This window comes from Saccopteryx leptura, chromosome 2, assembly GCF_036850995.1.
Source record: "Saccopteryx leptura isolate mSacLep1 chromosome 2, mSacLep1_pri_phased_curated, whole genome shotgun sequence".
NCBI lineage: Eukaryota > Metazoa > Chordata > Mammalia > Chiroptera > Emballonuridae > Saccopteryx > Saccopteryx leptura.
The window spans coordinates 20523795-20546180 of record NC_089504.1 but is presented as its reverse complement, the minus strand read 5'-3'; the positions used below and the strand labels follow the sequence as shown (position 1 = coordinate 20546180).

Below are 22386 nucleotides of genomic sequence, written 5' to 3'. Positions count from 1 at the left end.
AACGAAGCTCCTGGTGGGGCCAAGGACCCACTGGCCTCAGAACCAGAAGATGTGGATTTTGCTGGAGTGTGGGCATGCTAAGCTAGGCCGGCTGAGATACTTGTAATTAGGATACTCCTCACAGTCCACTATTTTGGCATCAGATCCGAGTCTCAGGACCTGCCCCCTGCAAAGAGCTCTGTTCCCCAGGTGGGTTCCCCAGACCCTGTCACGCATCTCCCCACATTGTTCTGGAACTGGCTCCGGAGCCTCCACCTCTCTCTGAAATCACAGCCACGCCTGAGCCTGAGAGCATGTTCGAGGGGAGAGTGTTCGTAACTTTCCCCTTCCAGAGGGATGGGTGAGCAGATAGGAACCACTACTCTGGCCCATGCGCTAAAACAACGAGCCCGGGGAATACTACTCAGCAATGTGGAAGGGAACAAACCTCAAATACACGGGACAACTGCCACAAACTCCAGAGAAGCATGCTAAGTGAGAAAGGCAATCCCACAGGTTATCTATTATATGGCTCCATTTATATAACATTCTGGGACTGACAAAATCATAGACACGGAGAGCAGATTAGGGGTTACTAGGAGCTAAGGAGAAGTGGAGGCAGGAGGGATGTGGGTGTGTCTATAAAGGGGTGGCGAGAGGGGTCCTCTGGTGTGGACGGACTCCTGACCGAGTCCGCCTTAATATCTGGTTGTGACACAGCATTGTAATTTTTTTGTTTGATTTTAGAGAGAGAAACAAACATCAATTTGCTCCACTTATTTATGTATTCATTGGTTGATTCTCGTGTGTGCCCTGACCGGGATCAAACCTCCAGCCTTGCTATGTTGGGACGACTCTCTAATCAACACAGCTTCCTGGCCAGGGCTGCACTGTAATTTTGCAAGATGGTATCACTGGGGGGAACTGGAGCGACTGGAAGGAGCTTGAGGGATTCTGGGGCTCTGATCAAGTTGAGTTCTTTGGTCTGTGTTCACTTTGAGAAACACTTGATCTGTAATTTCAAATTTTCCTACAATGAACCCGTATGATATTTTGTATCCTAAAAGCTAATGCAAGTTATTGGGCAGATAAAATATACTATGCTCACTTTGTTAAAGATGGCGCTGCCCACGTGGAGGCCTGTCGCCCAGGTGATATTAATGTGTGTTGGGGGTGGGCTGTGGGCAGGCAGGATCTTTAGTCCTTGGTTTTAGGACTAAGCCTTTCCCACCCTTTTTAATGTGGGGTGGTGCAATCCCATCATGCCTCAGATAAGTGACTTTGTATTAGAGACTTTCCTATTTTGTATATTGGATTAAAGGTTTTGATTTCTGCACCATAAAGTGGGGCAGACCAGGACCTTGCTCTCTCTTGGTTCCTGAAATTAGCATTAGAGAGGAGAACAGAGAAAGGCCACGTGGAGGACACCAGGAGAAGCAGTCAAGATGGCAGAGTGCTGAGAGAGAAGCCAGTTTATGCAGAGTTTGTGCAGGGAGAAGGAAGGAGATGGGGAACAGAGGTGAATAAGTCTGGTGAGCTAGAAACCTTTGATTCTAGGAAACTCAGATAAGTCAGTAGCTTTGTGAGCACTGATGGGAGTGGGTTTTGGAGCCCAGTGTGTGTTTTTACTTGCCCGCCGGGTGCAAGCTAGGATTAAAGACTACGGCCCACCAGTTCGTGGCTGTTGTTTCTTTACCGTCTGTTCGAATCCAGTGCGAACCTGCATGGGCCAGGCGGCTGTGATGGTGGCCGTGGATACTGCCCACACACAGGTATTTTGTTTGTTTGATTTAATCCAGGCAATCCGGCCAGCCCCAGGTCCCGGCCACCCCAGCACGTCCACTCACCCATCTCGGCTTGCAGTGCCCGCTCCAGGCGGGGGCCGGGAACCCTCTGCCGGAGACGGCTGTCCCAGGTAGACGGGTGCTTCTGGGCTCGGGTCCTGGACGTACTGAGCAACGCAGCTCTTCTGGGGACTGGAAGACCCCTGGTCTGGGGGTGGGAGGCTGCATCCTGGGGCGCAGAAGCAGTGAAGGGCTGGCCTAATGTCCCTGGGGTACTGGAGGATCACGGAGGGAGAGACACGCTGAAGTCACACAGAGGGCACGGCCCCGAGCCCCTCCACACCCTGAACCAATGGCCTCCTGACTAGAGGACTGTGCACCCTGGATAGGAGCCATTCTGAGGACACCCCCCCATTACACATGCATTTCTTTATAAACTGCAAGCCTCACATGCCTGCCCACCTACGCACAATTATAAAGCTCAACTTTGCTTTTAGAAAATATACAGAGAAACAGTATTTCTAATCCTTTCTTCCCGTGCAGCCCTGGGTTGCCACGTGGGCCTCCTGGAGGCCAACACCTGGCTTTGGAGGCTGTCCCTCGTGGTGGCTCCGTCACTCTGCCCTTCACCTGCGTCCCCTCCACACTCTCTCTTCCCTTTGGGTTCCAGCGGTCTCTTCCCTCTCCAAGTAGCCACCCTGACCGCCTTCTGTCCTGTCTTCTGCTCACCGTCACCCTCCCTGTTTTATTCATTCACCACTCACTCCGTTATCTCCCCGTCTGTCACTAATTGGCTGAGCAATGCTGGGCAAGTCACTTTCCCTCTCTGAGCCTCAGTTCCCTCCATCAGTCAGACGGGGCAGGGAACCATGGTTGGGGAGGCACTTCGATTCTGTGGCACTGATGGGACAGTGGTGGGGGTCCCCGGGGTACCTGACGTGGGAGAGCCGATGCTCTGGGGTCTGGGTGAGGGGTGACACTCTGCTGGTTTCTGAGCCCACAAAGCCACTGTCTGTCTCGGGGGACGCCATCCAGGACTCCTGAAAAAGGCAGTGTCCCTTGAAAGTCTGAGCAATGTGCCTGAGGCGACTGGGAAGACCTTCCCGAGTCCGGGCCTGGGCCTCCCGTTCCAGAGGCACACACCGCACCAGGGAGGCTGGCCCAGCGCCGGAGAGCCAGGCCCAGCGAGTGAGAGTGCTCAGGCCCTCAGCACCCAGCACGAGCACCAAGCCGAGCACCAGGCCAAGAACAGGGACTCTGCACTCTGGGAGGACCCTGAGCACGCCCCCCTTCCCTGAGGCCTGGGAGCCAGGACCCTGGGGAGGGGTTCCCGCAGAGTTCCTGAGCTGAGGAACAAAGAGGAGAGAGCAGTCCCGTTACAGGAAGGAGAGGCTCCTTTCCACATGCCTTCTGGCCGGGGCCTGGGGCCTGTCCGACTGCAGAAATGCTCAATGAATCAGGAAAACGACATCCATCAAAACTCCTGCATACCAGGTGTCAAGTGTAAGGCACAGAGAGCACAGAGACCCAAGTGCCTGCCCCCAGGGAGCTCAGGGTCTAGTGCAGACTCCTTACTATGGGCTCATGAGGACTATGCTGTGTGTGTGTACATGCACACAGGTGTTATTCTACAATGGGAATACATCACTTTCCATAGCACTCTGGGATCCCTGTAACAGTTTAAACATCACTGCTATAATGGTACAAACAGGACACGGAGTGGAGAACAAGCCCCCGAGCTGTGCTAAGCAGGCTTAGAGGGCTACAGTCTCTCAGGGGAGGGAAGAGAGCCTCTGGCAGAGGGATGGGGCAGGGGGAAGCCGAGCCAAAGAGATGGCATTGGGCATAAGCCTTGTATGTTGGGCAGGATTATGACTAGCAGCGACAGAGGCAGGCATTCTGAGAAGGAGTGGTGTAAGCAAAGGTCCAGAGGCAGAAGGCTTCTTGAGGTTCTGAGCCTGCACCCCCATGGGCACCTACCTCCAGGTGGAGCCCAGCCGCTCGGCGTGGAGACCTCTGTGGAAGGTGCTCGGAGCTGCCACTCCCCTCGAGGCTGCTCAGACTGCTCTGGTGGGAGGCCGTGGACTTGGTGCCCTGAGAGTGGGGTGGCCCACCAGGAACTGGAAGGGCTGCCCGGGCCTTGCCTGGGCCAGGCAGGTGCCCGTCTCTGGCCACGGATGCACGGAAGCCTGCTGGTCTCGTGGACACCATCTGCTGCACAGTCTCCCTGGCGGAGGAGAGGATGTCAGGCCCTGGCACGAGCTGGGCGGCCCTGTCCCGGGAGTCAAGCAGTCCAGGGTACAAGCTCTGGATGCCCACCCTGATTCTGTCCCCTTCCAGCTGTGTGACGTGGGCAAGGCACTTCCCCTCTCTGAACCTCACCTTTCTCAGCTGTAAAACAAAGTGCCAATAAAACCCACCCAACACATCACAGGGGAAATAGCGCGGAAACTAATGAGTTCAAGCGGCGTCTCCCAGGCTTCAGGAATTTGCATACCATCTTCTCTATCTCAGCCATTTCCCAGAACTTCAGTCTACCCAAGAAGGCTTTATGTCACTGTCATACATAGAAGACCAGTATTTTGTGTTGCAAAGAGACACTAACACTGAAAACAAATAAAGGAACATGAGAAAACAGTAGTACTGTCGTCCAGATAGAGCCTGTCGCTGCTCAAGGCCCTGGGCCTCAGGCCCCTCTCTCTCTCTCTCTGAAGGAGGACCAAGAAAGACACATCAGCCCTGACTGAGACTCCCCCCGATGCACTGAGATGCCTTCCTGAGAACAGAGCCCACTCAGCCCCAAGTCAGCTCAAGGGCAGTGGGCGTTGTACGCTCCACACTCTGAGAGACGCTGAGCTCCAGGGCGGGGAGGCCGTGTCTAAACTGGGAAGAGCTGTCACCACGCCTGTCATTTCAGAGTTGGCATGGGACACGTGGAGGGGCGGCTCATGGACATACTCGACGGGGCTCCCGGGACTCCTCTCAGCCGGCACCGGGGCCCATCTGGACGGAAGCCTGGGGGTCTGTGCTCTCCCGCGAGCTGGAGTGGGCCCGTCCACTTCCAGGGTTCCGCCCTGTTCTTCCTCCTCCGCCGCCGCCTCCTCCTCCTCCTCCTCCTCATCTTCTGCCCTCATGGCTTCTGGGAGGGACTTCACACTGAGGTACCTACAGATGGACACACAGACGGGGCGTGACCTTTGCCCAGCTGCGACAGCCCAGAAGATCCGGCCGTGGAGCCGGACACCCGGCTCCCTCCTGGTGGACACTCACCGCTCCAGGGGCCCGTGGAAGTCTCGCTCCGCCTGCAGCGCCCTGTGCCTGAGCGGGGCCAGAAGGCCCGGGGGCCCGTCCTCCACCTCACTGCCGCCGGGGCTCACTCCCTCGTCCCCATGCAATGCGCGGGGCTCGGCGCCGGCAGAGTCGGGCTGGGGAGCAGAGAGGGAGGGGCCGAGACTCAGCAGATCCCTAAACTTTACTTTATAAGGACCTACCTCATGCTGGGTGTTGAAAAGTAAAACACGGGTTAGACGTACCAACTCCACCACCCTTTACGTATGTGCAAATCGTAGCGACCGGATCATATGATTCTCAGCACTACCTTCAGCTGGGCTCCTCCTCCACGCCAGGCACTGTACAGACATCCTTCCACAATCCCGCTAGTCCACATAGTTATTAGAACCCATTTTACAGACACGTATCTGAGGCACAAATGATTTGCCCGAATTGACCCAGAAGTGAGGGGCGGAGCTGAGACTTGAACCGAGATTTCCTGCCAGGTGCACCTCTCCTGACCCCTCTCCATCCCAGTGCGGACATCAGCCCCCAAAACACCTTCACTGCAGGCGCAGGGAAGCCCCTCCCACACTCAGGCTGGCCCGGTGAGTATATACGATAGCACCGGTGAGTTTTCCTACCCTCTGGGGCAGAGCGCAGTGCAAGAGACCGTCCCTGAAATCCCTGGGCCCTCGACGTCAGCTGTTGCGGACTTCCTACCGGTGCCCAGCTCTCTCCCAGCCCCGTCCCCTAACAGGCCACCCGTTCTCCTGCTCCAATCCCCGGCAGACGTGTCTTTGCAGCCCAGAGACTCCGACTGTCACCCGCGTGACCACTGCAACACGCAGGTGGTGATCGTCTCTCATGGGCTGCGACGTGGACTGGAGAAAATTACACAGAGCCCCTTCCATGTACAGCCACTGTCCCGGGTCTCCCGACTTGGGGAACAGTCCCCAAGTCCATCCACTACCAAAGCGAGAAGCCTGGAGGTTATCCTTGGCTCCCCCCGCTCCAGCATCCCCAGGCCAGTCAAATGTGCCTTCCAAACCTCTCAAGTCCATGCTCATCTCTCCATCTGCTCTGCCACCTCCCCGTCTCTCTGCAATGCCCACACCTGTGAAAATCCTCGTACGCCATGTCCTGTTGGGAAACCTAGCAGTTTCAGACTAAATGTTTGATGTGACCCACCGGCCCCTGCATCTTGGCCCCTGCCCGCCTGCCTCCCACCACGGCTCTCGGGCCACTGTCCCTTCACTGCCACACTCGGGCCGCACGCTGGCGTTTTCCCTGCTGGACCGCACTTCCTCTTCTGCACCCGGCAGTTCCTACTCACTCTCAGATCTCAGTCAGACATTACTTCCTCGAGGAAAGTGTGTCTGACCCCCCAAACTCGTTTCGGTTACCCTGCTATCTACCGGCATAAACCCCATTATTCCCCTTCAGAGCGCTGACCTAATGATAACTGAGTAACTGGAGTTAGTTCAGCTGGACAGAGGACCTCCATGAGGGTAGAAACCACCTCTCTTTTTGTTTCCCACTGAGTTCCCAGCATGCACAGGGTATACACTTCATAAATACTCAGTAGAGAAGTCAGTTAATGAAGAAGTGAAGGAAGGAAGACACCCACATGAAGGGGCCAGGAGTTACCTCAGGGCAGAGGGTCTGGGAGGCGGGCGCATGGGCTTGTCCCGAGGCAGAGAGCGGGCACCCCGGCTGGGGGGAGGGTGTGGCCAGCGGGCTGTCCAGAGGCAAGTCCGACCCAGCTCGCTCGGGCTCCTGATGGTTCTGCTCCATGTGGTCCTTCAGTTCTTCCAGGCGAAGGCCCAGCTGGAATATCTCTGCCTCCAGCTCCCTGGAAAGGGGAAGCACCAGCACTGGGCACGAGGGATGGCAGCCACAGCCGGCACGTCGGGAGGCCGTGCTTCAGAACAGACGCACAGGGATGTCCCGGAAGGTCTACTCCCCTGGGGATCAGGAGGCCTCAGCCTGAGTGCCCCTCTGCCAGCAACAGGCCATGAGACCTGGAGAAAATTCCTCCCTCTCTGACCTCAGTTGCCCCATTGTCCAACAAGGGGTTTCAGCTCTTATCTCCAAGGTCCCTTTCTCATTGCAGTGAGTCTGGAAGGACACAAATCTCAGCCTTCAATATTCCCCCAGTTTTACATGTGGCTAATTAGGGTAGGGCGTCTCCCTGCTCCCCTGTATAAACGACACTGCAGTGGGACCCTCCTGGGGGCCCAGGGGACGGACCTGCCCCCTCTGTCCTCCCCGGCCCCCCTCCCCAGCAGGTACCTGCCAGGATCAAACTTCCCAGGCATCCCCATGGAGTCGGCAAGCTGCTGAGCCAAGTGCTGCTCCCTGCAGGCCTTCAGGTACTCTTCCTCCAGGGCCGAGTGGACGGCCTTTAGCCGCTGGAAGCCCTGAAACCACACCAGGCGTGTTGAGGGAGCCCTGAGCGCCCAGCCCCTGTGAACTCTGCCCCTGTGAACTCCGCTCCTGCGGACACAGTGGGCAAGACAGCCCCGGAAGGGCCATGGGCTTTACCCTGGGGCTGCGGAGGCCTCTGGGTCCCCGGGAGGCTGGGGCTGGGGGCCTCTGGTGCCTGCCTGCCCGGGTCGAGCTCTCTGCCATTAGACCAACAGGGCCTCGGCACGGCATGGGGCCTCGGCACCAGCTCCCGAGGGCACCGGCCCTTCCTGGGTAGATCTACAAGAACCCCAACGTTCTATGACAGTTACAATGTCAAATGTGCTTTCACTGTGTCCCCATAAGGACTAACTAGTACTTGAGAGACCATGGGTCTTCATTCTTGATTTGACAGCACTGGGTTTAGGAATTTTAGTCAATCTTTTCCCAAATCCTTATAAACTATCATGACAGATGATGTTATCACCATACTACTGATAATGATAAATAACATTACTGAGCCCTGAGGCTATGCTAAAACACTTCACATTATTCATTTGACCTTAAGCATAACCTTAATGAGAGGGGTATATTACCATCTGCATTGAAAGAGGAGGCAACAGGCACAGAGAGGTTCAGTTGGTGATAGTCAGTGAGTGAGCAGGATACAAAGCAGAATTTGAACTCAGGCTCCAGAGCTCATGGGCCTAACTATTATGCTCAGCCTGCAAAGTAAACGTGATAATAGCCAACACACAGCTAACACTATGGAAGGGGGGACCATTATCCCTGGATCAATATCATCCCACTCACTCTGTGCTGACGACGGACTGAGGTACAAGGGACAACCTAGAGGCTAGTCCCCAACTCCCTGCATATGAAGGAATTAGGACTGAGGGGAAGAAAATGAATGGTTTTAACTTCCAAGGTCCTTGACGATCCACTCAATGAAATTATCACACGTTTGTAAATAGAAAATACACGTGACGTCTATACAGTAACAGAGGGAGCTACTTGTGGTATAACAGCTCCTACAAACCAGGTGTTGCATCTGTCCCTCTGGCCCTCCCTCTCCCCATCCCGTTCTGTGCCTCGAGTACCAGCGGGGCTCCCTACTCGCTGGCTTCCCGTGAGGTCTGTCTAGCGGGAGGCACCTGCCAAGGTCACAGGGCAAGAGGAGAGAGGCCCGAGAGGGAAGGGCTCTAGGCAGCGGTCAGTCGCTGGGCTTCCCTGTTCCTCGTCAGGCCCCCAGTGTTGCCCCATGCCTGCTAACTGCCTCTTCACTGACCCCCACACTCCCAGCTTTGAGAATTCCATCTGCTCCTCTGGGACCCTGATGCAGCAGAAACTTCAGTTTTAAATATGACAACAGTTACCTAGAAACACCAAAGCCCAAAAGGAAGTAAGCCAATCATGGTTAGATCATGGGGTCTTCCCCATCCCCATCCCCATCCTCCCCCCACCCCGGTTTTCAATTTTTTGGCAATTATATTATAATACAGAAAATAAAAGAGGAAAGGCCTCTTTCTGGTTGCCCAGAGCAGGATAATTGGTGGGAAGCCACGCAGGGCAGTGATTATGACCCTGGACTTGGGAATCAAACAGAAGCGGGCCCAGGCTCAGATGCCTATTAGTTGTGTGGCCTTCAAGTCGCGTCTCTGGGATTCGCTTTCATCCCAGTTCAATGGAGGTGATGACCGTAGCTGCCTTACTGGGTCTTTATGATGATAAATTGAAATAATGCACTGAAAATGCTTGCCATAGTGCCTGGCACACCACCATCACTGAGTAATAAGTGGTAACTATGCTAGATAATGGTCGTTATCAGGGAAAGCTAAGCGGAAGCTGTTTCTTCTACAAGGAGACACTGTCTGGGATTCTCTGGCCTGTCTTGCAGCAAATGAGACATCAGAGACTTTGCGATAGGAGACAGAGCCGTTATCTGGCAGCTCTGAGGGCATCCCCCGAAGTTGGAGGTACCTTGAGTTGATCTTGGGGCGTCAGCTGTCCTCTCTGCATCAGGCCCGCAAAGAACTCCACCTGGACATCGGGAGGAGAAGGAAACCCGCTCCGTTAATCCAGACCCTGGAGGATGCGGCCTGCAGACTCCTGCACTCGGCCCCATTCACCCTTTGGCACGAGGAGCTGGGTCCCGCCCCGGCATGTGGCTTTCTGCCAAGCACAAAGAAGCATGTGCCAGAAATGGACTTCATCACTGACCTTGGCCATGGCAGCCTTGGGAAAATGAAAGGGGAACCTCCAAGAGCTTATTGACAGCAAAGCATGCTCACTCACAGGCAAGAAGACATGTGAGGCAGCGTATTTACTGCAGCACGGTCAGGGTGGGAGGGCGGTGGGGGCGGGGGAAACCAGGTTAAAGGTCTATCTGGGGAATAGTATGCAGACAGCAAGAAGAGGAAGGCACATGTGTATGTTCTGATGTGTCAGTGCCTCCAAGACCTACTTTTAAGCATCAAATAAAGGTACGGGGCAGTGTTTCTCATACACTACCATCTGTATAAAATGTGTGGAGAGAGAGAAAGGAAAAATATAAATACAGTTGCTTGTATATCATAAACTGTCCCTAAGAAACTGAAACATTAACTGCTCCTGGGGAGAACTGGGTAGTGGAAGGTTGGGATGGGAGGGAGGTTTTCTATTCTGTTTCCTTCGAACTTCGAACAAAGTGAATTGATTGCCTACCTAGAAATAGATGTTCAAATTTGGGACATTAAGTCAAGGTAGTGTATCCTTCTTTCACTCTTTCTATGAATGCATGTGTGTGTGCTGGACATTTCTGCAGGGGACAGGATGGCCAGGGGAGAAGACTTCTCACTGAGTGCACCTGTGTACAGTGTGAGTGTCTTCACCGTGCGCCCACAGTGTTACCTTTACGACAGATTTTAATTACCAGAAAAGGCAAAAGATGATTTGGGGTTCATTTCTGAAAAAGCTCTATCTAAATCAGTGTTGAAAAGTAACAAAAATTTATATAATACAACTATACAATCTACATAACAAAATAAAACTGTAATAAACTATATAATCTATACAACATAAAATAAAACTGTAATGAAAGCTACATATGTAATTTCAAATTTTCTAGTAGCCATATTAAAAATGTAGAAACAGGTGAATTAATTTGAACAATATATTTTATAAGCCAGGTAGCTCAGCTAGTTACCGTGTCGTCTTGATACGCCAAGGTTACCGGCTTGATCCCCAGTCAGGGCACAGACAAGAATCAACCAATGAACGAATACATTACGTGGAACAACAAATCGGTGTTTCTCTCTCTCTCTCTCTCTCTCTCTCTCTCTCTCTCTTCCTCTCTTTCTAAAATCAATTTTAAAAATTACCAATAAGATATTTTATATTCTTTTTGTCACACAGCATCCTCGAAATCCAGCGTGTGTTTTCCACTTACAAAACACCTCAGTTTGCACTGGTCATAGGTCCAGCATGTAATAGCCACGTGGTCAGTGGCTCCTGCATCAGATAGCACAGCCCTGGATCGTTAGGGGTCAGCTGCTGCCCCAGCTCCGGCTCAGTGTGATGACCTTGGCTTTGCTTCGCTTTACAGCACGCAGGGTAACAGGAAGCGTCTCTCCAGCTACAGGACCCAGACTGGGAGCAACACTCGTGCTATTACACCAGGGATGAGCCTGAAAACATTCCGCTAAGTGCAAGAAGCAAAAGGACAGTTTTATAGAAAATGTCCAGGACAGGCAAACCCACAGAAACAGAAAGTAGATGAGCAACCAGAAGGGGCTAGGGGAAGGGGAGTGGAGAGTGACGGCTTACTGCAGGGGTCCCCAAACTTTTTACACAGGGGGCCAGTTCATTGTCCCTCAGACCGTTGGAGGGCCGGACTATAAAAAAAACTATGAACAAATCCCTATGCACACTGCACATATCTTATTTTAAAGTAAAAAAACAAAACTGGAACAAATACAATATTTAAAATAAAGAACAAGTAAATTTAAATCAACAAACTGACCAGTATTTCAATGGGAACTATGGGCCTGCTTTTGGCTAATAAGATGGTCAATGTCTGGTTCCATATTTGTCACTGCTAGCCGTAACAAGTGATATGACGTGCTTCCGGAGCCGTGACACGTGCATCCCGCGTCACTGGAAGTAGTACTGTACGTGAGCGATGCCGCCACATACAGGACTCCAGGAGCACAGGATGCAGATGACCACTAATGAAAGAGGTGCCCCTTCCGGAAGTGCGGCGGGGGCCGGATAAATGGCCTCAGGGGGCCGCATGCAGTCCGCGGGCCATAGTTTGGGGACCCCTGGCTTAATGGATACGGAGTTTCTTACTGGATGAGGGAGATGTTCTAATATGGATGGTGGTGGGTGGTGCATGACTGTGGAGAATTAAAAATCACTGAAGCATTAATTTTAAATGAGTGAATTATATCTCAATAAAGCTGTTACCAAAAAGAAGACAAAGAAGAGGAGGAGGAAGAAGAGGAAAAAGAAAGGAATGTTAGTGTTTCTCTGAAAAAAAAAAAGTTTTTCTGAACATGGTGATGTATATAACTATTCCATTTCCCCGTGTTTTGTTTTTTTTTTATAATTTTTAAAAATATTTTTCCATTGATTTGAGAGACAGGAGGAGAGAAGGGGGAAGGGAAAGAGCTGTTCCTCCTAGTTGTTCCATTTAGTTGAGCACTCATTGATTGCTTCTCGTACATGCCCTGACTGGGGATCAAACTCATGACCTCGGCACGCCGGAATGACGTTCTAGCCACTGAACCACACAGCCAGGGCTACCCCATTTCTCTTCTTGCATTGACAACTAGAAAGATCAAAGCCAAATAAATACAAATCTGGTAGTGTTCAGGGTCCAACAGAACACTTGGTTTGCTCACTTTAACCTGTAAATTTAATGTTTTTTACCCTTACTTCCCCTTTGCCCCAGTTTCCTCACTTCCGTTTGTACAATGTGGTTATAAAGCATGTATTTTCTAAGCCATTTTTGGAATGAGGCCAAGTGCATAGTTATAAACAGACCTACAAACAATTCACCGTTATTTGGACTGTCTGATGAAAATGTAAAGGCCCTCTGAGAGGTGACTGAGAGCTGGTTTCTGTTATGAAATGAACTGAGAAAGTAGGGTGCCTTATCCCGAAGAGGCAAGGCTAAGTGGCGGCTCTATCACCCTTCCAGAATCCTGAGAGCCGAGAGTGTCCCCTAGGGGTGAGCCAGCAGACATGTGGCCTCTAAAACCAGGGAAAGGCTCATTTTTGACAGGATCAAGTTGACTCTGGCAAGGTGCCTCTCGTCTAAACAGGCAGAGGCTCTGCTTTCTCCAAGTGACTTACACCCCACCTAGCAAAGCTGGGGTTCCACTCACCTTGGCCAGCAACTGGCTGGCCTGAGAAGCCAGCACCTGGGTCCGCTCTGCTGACGGCTGGTCCTGGGCAACGCCTGGGTTCTCTGACAGCCACCCTGGGCCCGGCGCCCTGGAGGGCGAGGAGGGGTTTGGGTCTCCTCTAGCTGATGACCACGCTGGAAAATGCAACCACTAAACATCAGAGCCAAGTCAGTCCTTCCTGAGGCTGAGAGACTGACGCTGCCCCTCCCAACCACGGCCTCTGTCACCACGTGGTATCTCCATCTCATGACTGCACCATCCTCACACAGGTCCACAGAAGTGGGCTGGGCAGTGCTGTGCCCGTTTACAGGAGAGCACTAGGTCTGCCTCTGCTCCGGTCTCACAGCTGGAGCCACGCCAGGCCTCGGCGCTCCCAGCCAATACGGTGGGCTCTCACTCAGAAAGATGTAGCATGTGACCTTTACATGTGCTGGCCTTTCTGAGCCTTGGTCTCTTTAACCGTCAGTGGGTAACACCAGCATGTACCCAGCCATGGGGATGAACTGGGACCACGTGTGGCAAGGCTGAGCACAGGCCCTGGTCCCAGGGTGGGCTCCACACTAACAGTGATTTTTGTCATGCAACTCGCCCAAGATCACCCGGCTGCTAAGGGGCAGAGTGAGGGCTTTCCCCAGGCTGCTCTGGCTTACAGCGGGATACCTTCCACATTTCCATTTGACCTCTTCACGTCAAAGGGCCCAGACACGGGCCTCACATCCCTCCCTTCCCTGAACTGGAGCCAGTGCCACCCCAGGGTGAACCAAGTGTCCCCAGAGCAGAATCATAGGCAGAGGGAGCCCTCCGGCCGTGCCGCCTCTCCCGGACTCACCTGAGGTCTCGGAGGCCTGGGCTGAGGTCTCGGAGGCCTGGGGAGCCTCGGCGAGCCCCGGCCACCGCTCCACAGAATGGGGCTGTGGGATGGTGAAGGACAAGACCTTGGTCCCCTGCGGCACCGTCCCTGTATAGAGGCTGTGGCTGGGCTGGGGCGGGTCCGAGTACAGGTTCACCTGTCCGGGAGAGAGGCCCAGGCAGACCCAAGTCAGGACTGAGGTTCTAATCCCACCCAAAGTCCTCACCGTCATTCACACCACCACTCAGGCACTCGACAAATCTGCTGGGAATAATGAGTGGCACCTGTGAGAGGAGCCCTTGGGGAGGGAAGCCAAAGACTGGGCAAAGGGTTTCCAGTTCATTCTCTGTGGCATTTCCACAAGGGAGGCTGGGCAGGGACCGTCAGCCCCATTTTACAGAAGAGAAAACTGAGACTCAGAGAGGGTAAGTCACTAACTCAAAATCAGCTGATGAATGCTTGGCCTGGGATTATAACCTGGCTTTGACCCCAAAGTCTATGGCTTTTTAAATTAATAATTTAAAAATAATATTTGTAATAATAATTTAGACTATAACCATAATAATATAATCAATATATTTAACAAAGCAAATATATATGATCATGATATAACATTTATTAATAAAAACTTGCTAATAATAATTATCATGTTGACAATATCAGCAGTTAATGGCTGTTTGAGTGAATGAGTAAACCAACAAGTAAATGAACTCCTCCCCGAGTTGTGGCACCTTACCATCGTTGAGGATGGACTTGGCTTAGTAAATAGCCCAGCATGTGGGAAGGGAGTTTGGAGTCAGGCAACTGGCCAGGGAAGACCATTTGAAACTCAAAATTAGTGGAGACCAACCCATGTACCGTACAGTGGTTTCGAGCAGGGTCGGCCAACACTGTTTTTGTGAATAAGGTTTTAGTGAACACAGACAAGCTCGTTTGTTTAGGTGTTGTGGATGGTTCTCTCATAATCCAACTGCAGAGTGGAGTTGTTACCATAGAGACTGTGTGGTCCACAAAAGGGAAAACAGTCACTATCTGGCCCTCGGCAGAGGAAGTTTGCTGACCCCTGGCTTAGCGTGGGAGCTCTGCAGAGCTGGGATTCACATCCACCTTCGGGTCCCAGACTTGATCTCTCTGTGCACAAAGTGAGTGCTCAGTAAACAGCAAGTGCCACACTCACATTCATCATCTCCACTAATACCATGATTACCACCATGATCACATGATCACCATCATCATCATCATAACCACCATTGATCACCATCATCATCACCATCACCATCATCATCACCATGATCACCATCACCACCACCACCATCATCATCACCATCATCATCACCATCACCATCATCATCACCATCATCACCACCACCACCATCATTATCATCTCCATCACCATCACTATCACCAGCGTTAACATCATCATCACCACCATCACCATCATCATCACCATCACCACCATCATCATCACCATCACCACCACCACCATCATTATCATCTCCATCACCATCACTATCACCAGCATTAACAACATCATCATCACCACCATCACCATCATCATCACCGTCACCACCACCATTGATCACCCCCCCCCCCAGGGAGGTCCCTGGAAAAGCCACTCCCTGTGGAGCCTCAGTGCCCCCTGCTCCTCAAGGTGTCAGGCCGCTTACTGCCTGGTGCTTCCCCAAGGTCAGGAGTGGGCAGTTCAGGGTGGGCCACTGGAGGGAGCTCCCTGGCCCCTAGGCAGGCAGTTCTCCCTGCTTAAGCTGCTCTTCACGTCCTGGAGGTGGCAGAAAAATCTGCTCCACAGTGAGGGACAATGGGCCTGCGTGGTCGTCATCACTGAGGCATACTCCCCCCAGCCCCCAGCCTCCCCATCCCCCAGTCCTGCCTCCAGCTGCCTCTTCCTTTCAGGCCCAGCCTCCAATGAGAACAAAGCTGGATTTTAATAATCCCCTCAGCCATCTGCTCAGACCCAACTGCGGGCCCTGGCCGGCCAGCGCCCTCTCCTTCCAGGGTGACCCAGATCTGGGGGAAGCCAAGCCCTCCGGGTACCCCCTGTCCTACCTGTCCCTCTCCCAGCCTCAGTCCGGGCCCACGAAGGCCCCAGGAGTAACCGGACAGGCAGCTTCCAGCATGAGGCCCCGCTGATTTAGGGGGTCAGGGAGCTTGGAGCGGAGGGGCCTAAGGCTTGTGCAGATGCCCTGGAGTGGGGGGCTGAGGGTGGCGGTGGGCAGCCACTGAGCTGTCTTCCATAACACAGCGAGCACCCACCCGGGGCCAGGGCATCCTACATGCTCCCTGAGCCTGGACTAGCTCCCTCAGCAGGGCTAATCCGCAAAGGGGTGAGTCAGTGAGTGTGGGAAACATTGGGTTAAAAAACTGACTACACTGGCACAGATGGGTTTCTCACAGCCTTTAAAATGCTAATGGACTTTATAAATGGGGTGAGGGGAGGGAGTGGAGAGTATAGGAAACATTTCCCAGTTCCTCTGAGCATGGAGACCTGGCTTGCCCCCACCCCACCCCCACCCCCACACATCCCACCTCTTCCAGGGCACACATCTCCAGAACACAGATTTTTAGGAAAGGCAGTCTTTCTGGAGTAGTTCCCCAGCAGCTGAGAGCGGCTGGGATGGGGGACAGAGAATGTGGCAGGTGGCAACGGCATCGGCATCGAGTGTGTGAGATCGCCAGAAGCTCTGGCGCTGAGCTGGCGAGAGAACAGAGCCGGACAGTGACTTTGGACCAGCCCTGGCTCCCTGCCTGCCCCAGTCCGGATCCAGGGATGCTCCCAGGCCGTGCAGGGGACTTTCCGGCCAGCCTCCCCAGGAAGAACTTGCCAGGTGCCAGCTCTGTGCTTTCCCTGGACCGACTCACTCCCTTAATGAGTAAAGGAGGAACGAAGGAAAGGAGAGGAGGAGATGCCTCGAGCCTCTGCCCTGACACTGACCTCTGGCAGCCTCTGCCTCTCCTGGGGTTCCAATTCCCCAACCCCCCAAACCCTCAGCCAGCCAAGGAAGACCATTTGAAACTCAAAATTAGCGGAGACCCATGTACCGTACAGTGGTTTCGAGCAGGGTCGGCCAACACTGATTTTGTGAATAAGGTTTTAGTGAACACAGCTCGTTTGTCTAGGTGTTGTGGATGGTTTCTCTCATAGTCCAACTGCAGAGTGGAGCTGTTACCATAGAGACTGTGTGGTCCACAGAAGTGGACCTTGGAGCTTCCTTGGGAGCTGAGGGTTTGGACTCTCAGTACCCTTCCCCCAGGACCTACTAGGAGTCTGCAGTCATGAGAATATGGTTTTCTGGGAGAGGACGCCTCACTCAGCCCTCGACTGTCCTCCCCAACACCCCATCCCTTCCACCCCTGAGTCTGGCCCAGCAGTTCGGAGCTGTAAGGCGGTGGAAGGTACTGGGCAGAGCCCATGGGCTTCCAGGAGGACGGTCTGATGAGCCCCTTTCACAGATACGTCCAAGGAGGCTGGGGTGGGAAGGGGCCTGCCTGTGTGGGGACACAGAGCACTGTTCCTAGGACAGGGCCCCTTCCCTTTTCTCATCGGGACTGCCTCTGCAGAGAAGCACTGCGAGATGGTTGACTGCAGCCCGGTGGCAGGGGGAGGGTCCTGGAGCAGGACAGGGGCGGGCCCATGTGGGCGTCCGGAGGGGGGGCTGCATTTCTGAACCTCGGCCCCCCTACCCCCTCCTCCACTGCAACCTGATGGGGCAAGGGGGGCAGGAAACCACAGGGGCTGCCGCAGGTCTCACTTCCTGCCTCACCCCAGAAAGGGGAAGGTCCCACAGCCTCCTCCCAAGTTGGGGTGGGGGCTGGGCAGTTGGCCGCCAGCTCTGCTTGGGTGGCTGGCTCTCCCCCGCCATGCTCTCCCTGACACGCGCGTGGTGCTCACTCAGCATTCATAGGAGACGAGGGGAGAGGCTGGGCTCAATGGTGGGGAAGAAGAACGGCAAAGCTGTGATCCAGGAAGGATGAGACCCAAGAAACAAACACCAGGGGCTAAGAAGAAATTCTGTGCTACTTCCTTGAGGCTCAGAGAGTCCAAGTAACTTCTTTAAGGTCACACAGCTCACCAGTAATGGATTTAGGAATTAGGCCCAGGTGATCTTAACCCAGAGTTCAACTAGAAGGAAAGAGCTTCCTGTGAAATCCCTGGGGACCCTGGATTCTAGGATTCAAGGTCATCAATAGTAAAGGAGACTCAGCCTGACGATCTCTGGCCAAGGTCACAGAATGAGTGACCTTGTGGTAGCACAAGGAAGGACTGGGTTCCACTCCCCAGGAGGCAGGAGGCAGGAGGCAGGAGGCAGGAGGCGTGGCCCCTCTCTGCACAGGAAAGTGTTCTCTCTAGGGGCCCAGGGCCCACACCTCCCCCCACAGCCGGTACCTTGGCCCCCAGTCGCAGCTGGTCGATGGTGTTCTCGGCCTCCGCATACTTGGTGAGGAGTTTGAGGTAGTCCTCCTGCAGGAGAGGGACAGCAAAGTGGTCACCTGCCCAGGCTCCTTGCTGGGAGGCCCCTCACAGGGAACCCACCCTCCCGCAGGGGCTGCGGTTTCCTCTAAGGGAAAGGGCTCAGCTGTGGGGCCTGAGCAACCCCTCAGGCACACGTGCAACGCGGACCCCACGGCCGAATTCCAGTGTCAGAGGCGGCAGGACAACTCATCCAGGGGCCCTCCCACCATCCCGACAATGAGTCAGGGAGGAGGGCCTCTGGGCCGCTTCACCTTGATGCAGGACCCCCGTCACAGAGGGCTGGCAGCACTGTGTCCCGATCCCCTGCCCGTCTGTGGGCTCTGTGGGCAGGGGCCTCCGGGCTGCTTCACCTTGATGCAGGACCCCCGTCACAGAGGGCCGGAAGCACTGTGTCCCGGTCCCCTGCCCGTCTGTGGGCTCTGTGGGCAAGGCCCACATCTGTCTTCCCACGGCCCTATATGCAGCTTACACACTCTGTGCTTAACACGTATATTTTAATGGTTGAACGAATGAATGATCAAGGGTCCCCTTGGTAGAAAAAGTGAAGACTTGAAAATGACTGTTGTATCTCCTCAGACTCATACATAACTCGCCTTAGATAAAACTGAAGAGCTTCATTAAAACGAGTCATTTCAGGAGGGGAAAGCAAAAACAAATGTCACTGGTCACCGTTGAAGGACGCTAGGAAAGTGACATATTGTTCTAAACACTGGTAATTAGGACAGAGCCAAGCCTTTCTCCTGTTCTTCCCATGTGAACAAGACCTTGGTAACCAAAGAGTTGATGAGGGGAAGTTGTGATTTTATAGCAGATTTCCATCAAATAAATGCAGAAGGGATGAGAGCGTGAGGATGCCATGTGTCACCGCAGCTGAGGGACTGGATCAAGGCCACGACCGTCAGTGGCCGCTCACGTTGCAGCTGAGAAGCCAGCAGGCAGCCCCTGCCTCCTGAGGGGACCACCCGTGATGTGCTCGTGCCCCAAACTCCCTGTCTGTGTGGTGCTCGTGGCCTGGCGGGGAAACAAACGGGTGATGACAACCCCGAAAGCCCTCTAGCTCTAAACTGACAGAGTGCTGGACGAAGGGACACAGGAAGAGACGTCAGAGGTGCCTCCGCAGGTCCAGACTGTGGGACACTCTACAGGACAGAACCGGCTCCTTAAATAAGTTACAAGGAGGAAAGGAATTTGAAAAAGGATAAAAAAAAAAGAAAAGAAAAAAAAAGAAGCGAGGTGGGGAGACTGGCCTGTGGTGGCACAGTGGATAGAGCGTCGACCTGGCACGCTGAGGTCGCTGGTTCGAGGCCCTGGGCTTGTCCGGTCAAGGCACATACGACAAGCAGGCAATGAACAAATAAAGTGAAGCAACTATGAGTTGACATCCTCGTTCCCCTCTACCTCTCCTCTCTGTAAAATCAATAAATAAAATCTTTTTTTAAAAAAAGACACTTGGCCAAATGCAATATTCAAGCTCTGTTTGGATCCTAATTTGAACCAACTTAAAACAAACCAGCCATTGATGAGACACAAGGTGAGAGCGGAACACTGACTGGATGTTGGGTGATATTAAGGGATTGCTATGAAAAGGGTGTGTGGTTATGTTTAAGGTAGAATCCTTATCTTTTGGTGTACACACCAAAATACTTTTTAATAAAATGATCTGATGCCTGAAATTTGCTTCAAAATACTCCCATAGAGCGAGTGGGGGAGGGGAAAGCCAAGGACGGTAAGGTGGCCAGGAGGTGAGGGGAGGCAAATGGGCGATGAGATGGGGGTTCATTAGACTAGTTATTCTCTTGCATATGTTTCAAATTTTTTCACAGCAGAACTTAAAAACAAACACTGACTGCTCTTGCAGCGTGAGTGCCATCCCAGGTCTCTGAGCAAAGGGCTTGGGACTCTCTTCATGGCCCAGGGGTACAACCCCCTCTCCACCAGCAGGGGGCTCCTGGCCCAGCCTGAGGTGCCCCCTCCCTCCCGGCTTCTAACTCTCCCAAACCAGCAGGTGCCTGAGTGATACGCCTATAGGAATGAGTCCGCCTTACCTGGAGCTGATGGACCAGCTTGGTGGCTTGTTCAGGAGTCTGAAATTCTTGGGGCACCCCGGTGATAGGGTGGGTAGGAGGTGGGTCCTTTGCCAAGCTGGGCTCTTCACTGCTCAACAGCACGTCCTGCACAATCTCAGCGAGCGACTTGAAGATCAGTGGTCTGGCAGGGTCCTGAGACTTCTTGCTGTGGCTCCTGGCCTTGGGGGGCCGGTAAGTCTCATCTTTGGGGAACCTCACCCGGGGTCCCACCTTGGAGAAATCAGGGAGCGGGTAGTTCACCCGTCCCCGGCCGTACTTGGGGGCATCAGAAGAGGAGTGGCCAGCCACAGTGGCTCCCTGCCTGGGCGGCGGCCTGTCCTGCCGGGCTGGCCTAGGCAGAGGACTCCGGGGGCTGATGGAGCCAGTGAATCGGGAAGGGAGCGCCTTAGGTGATATCCGTGTCCGCTTCCGGGCTTGGTCCCCCGGCGGAGGGCAGGAGAGGCTGGACGTTTCTGTCCTCCATCTACCTGCAGGACACTGCAGGCCCCGGGCTGGGGGTGCTGAGGAGTCCTGGAACTCCACGGGGGTTGCCCGAGCAACGCTTCCTCCAGTTCTGCCGTCTGGATCGAGGAGGCGGGGGCTGGGGCCCTGGGGTGCAGTTTCTGCCAGGGCAGTGGGCTGGGGGACATCGGTCTCTCCTTCCCAGCTAGAATCAAGGCTGTCACTAGGGTGGTCGAGGCTCACGGTCCCACTGCTCCAGGACCTCGCGGAGCTCAGGTCAATGGTTGGGTTGACCTCAGAATGTTCTGGAAGTTTGTCTCCACCGGCTTGTTTGACAAAGGCTACCGAGCCTGTGGCCTGACCCCACCCAAGAGCCATGGGGCTGGTGTTTCCACTGTCCCCGGAGCAGAGACCAGTTTCGTACTCCAGCCTTGGGGAGCTCTCCCCAGCATCCTCAGCCTCCTGGTCTCCCAGGGCCTCGGCTGGCTCCCCTTCAGTCATGCCTGGCTGAGGATCCTGCGGTGGCAGCCAGTCGAGAGGCAAGCTGGAACTTTCCGGGCTGTCCACATCCTCTGCTTCAAACTCTGGAAAGACAGGTCATTTCTTAGCACATGGGGGTCTGAACTCACCTTGGGATGCTGCCTAAGTCATCCCACCACTCTGGGCTTTCATTTCCTGCTCATGTGCTGATGGCAAGACTCCCAGTAAGACCCCACCCACATGGCCAAGTACTTACTAACCTCCTCTAGTTGTCTCCAAGGTCCTCCGAACTCAAACCTCAAACCTGGTTATCCCCCCACTGTTTTCTGTCCCAGCAAATGGCAACACCATCCCATCCAGTTGCACAAGCCAGAAACCTGAGAGGGATCTTATGCTATCTGTCTCCCCCTCACCTCCATAATCCAATCTGTCACCATCACCTCCTACAGAGCTGTCAAACTCACCAACTGCTCCGAACTCCAGTGCCCCCACTTTGGCCCAATACAACATCCTCTCTCCCCTGAACCACTGCAATGGCCACCTAATCGTCTCCTCAGTCATCACCATCGCCCTTCGCTCCATCTGAACACATCAAGCTCCTCCTGTTGTTCCAGCATAGAGCTGAACCTTTAACCTGGTCCTGAGGGCCCCCTGAGCTCTCCCGGCCCATCTCTCTCGGGTCCTCCTCAGTCTGTCCCTGCTCTAGTCATGCCCACCCTCTCCCCCCACAGAGCCTCTGCACAGGCTGGTCCCTCTGCCAGGGTCCTTTTTCCCTCCCTTGACCTAGTTAACTTCTATTTCTCCTTCAGGCATTACCTCAACCTTAACCTCATCAAGGAAGTCTTCTCATAGAGGTCAAATTCTCACAAGTCAAGTTTTCACAAGACTAAAGACCTTAACTTTGAAATACTTTTTACAGCTGCAATTTTCCACTTCTTCATGTGATTGTATCATTAATACCCCCCCACTACACTGTATGATGCTGAAGGTAAGGACACCATCTATGTTTACTGTTTATGTTTATCTACTAATGTATTTGTGAGTAGGTGCCCAATACTTGCTGACTGAACAGGGAGAAGGTGAGAAGGGAGGGAGGACAATAAGGTATGCAAAGCTCCCAAAAAACAGATAGTTGTAATTATCAAATAAGAGGTACTCAAGAAATATTAATCCATCCATCACCCCCTCACCCATTTATCAAGGCATC

General features: G+C 53.6%; 1 protein-coding gene across 4 annotated transcripts in view; it reads right to left on the bottom strand.

The window, feature by feature from the left end:
• The window catches only part of AKNA (AT-hook transcription factor), a 54728-nt gene that overhangs the window by 15561 nt on the left and 16781 nt on the right, over positions 1-22386 (bottom strand). For 3 of the 4 annotated variants that reach the window (XM_066367338.1, XM_066367339.1, XM_066367337.1), the window contains exons 3-14: positions 20217-21283; positions 18085-18159; positions 13662-13839; positions 12812-12966; positions 9423-9482; positions 7329-7456; positions 6684-6888; positions 5034-5188; positions 4722-4928; positions 3744-3990; positions 2697-2803; positions 1827-2038 (exon numbers count right to left, since the gene is read on the bottom strand). In XM_066367338.1, coding sequence (XP_066223435.1) covers positions 1827-2038; positions 2697-2803; positions 3744-3990; positions 4722-4928; positions 5034-5188; positions 6684-6888; positions 7329-7456; positions 9423-9482; positions 12812-12966; positions 13662-13839; positions 18085-18159; positions 20217-21283 — 2796 coding nt within the window. The remainder of the gene's footprint in view (positions 1-1826; positions 2039-2696; positions 2804-3743; positions 3991-4721; positions 4929-5033; positions 5189-6683; positions 6889-7328; positions 7457-9422; positions 9483-12811; positions 12967-13661; positions 13840-18084; positions 18160-20216; positions 21284-22386) is intronic. The other variant, XM_066367340.1, reaches the window with a different exon arrangement.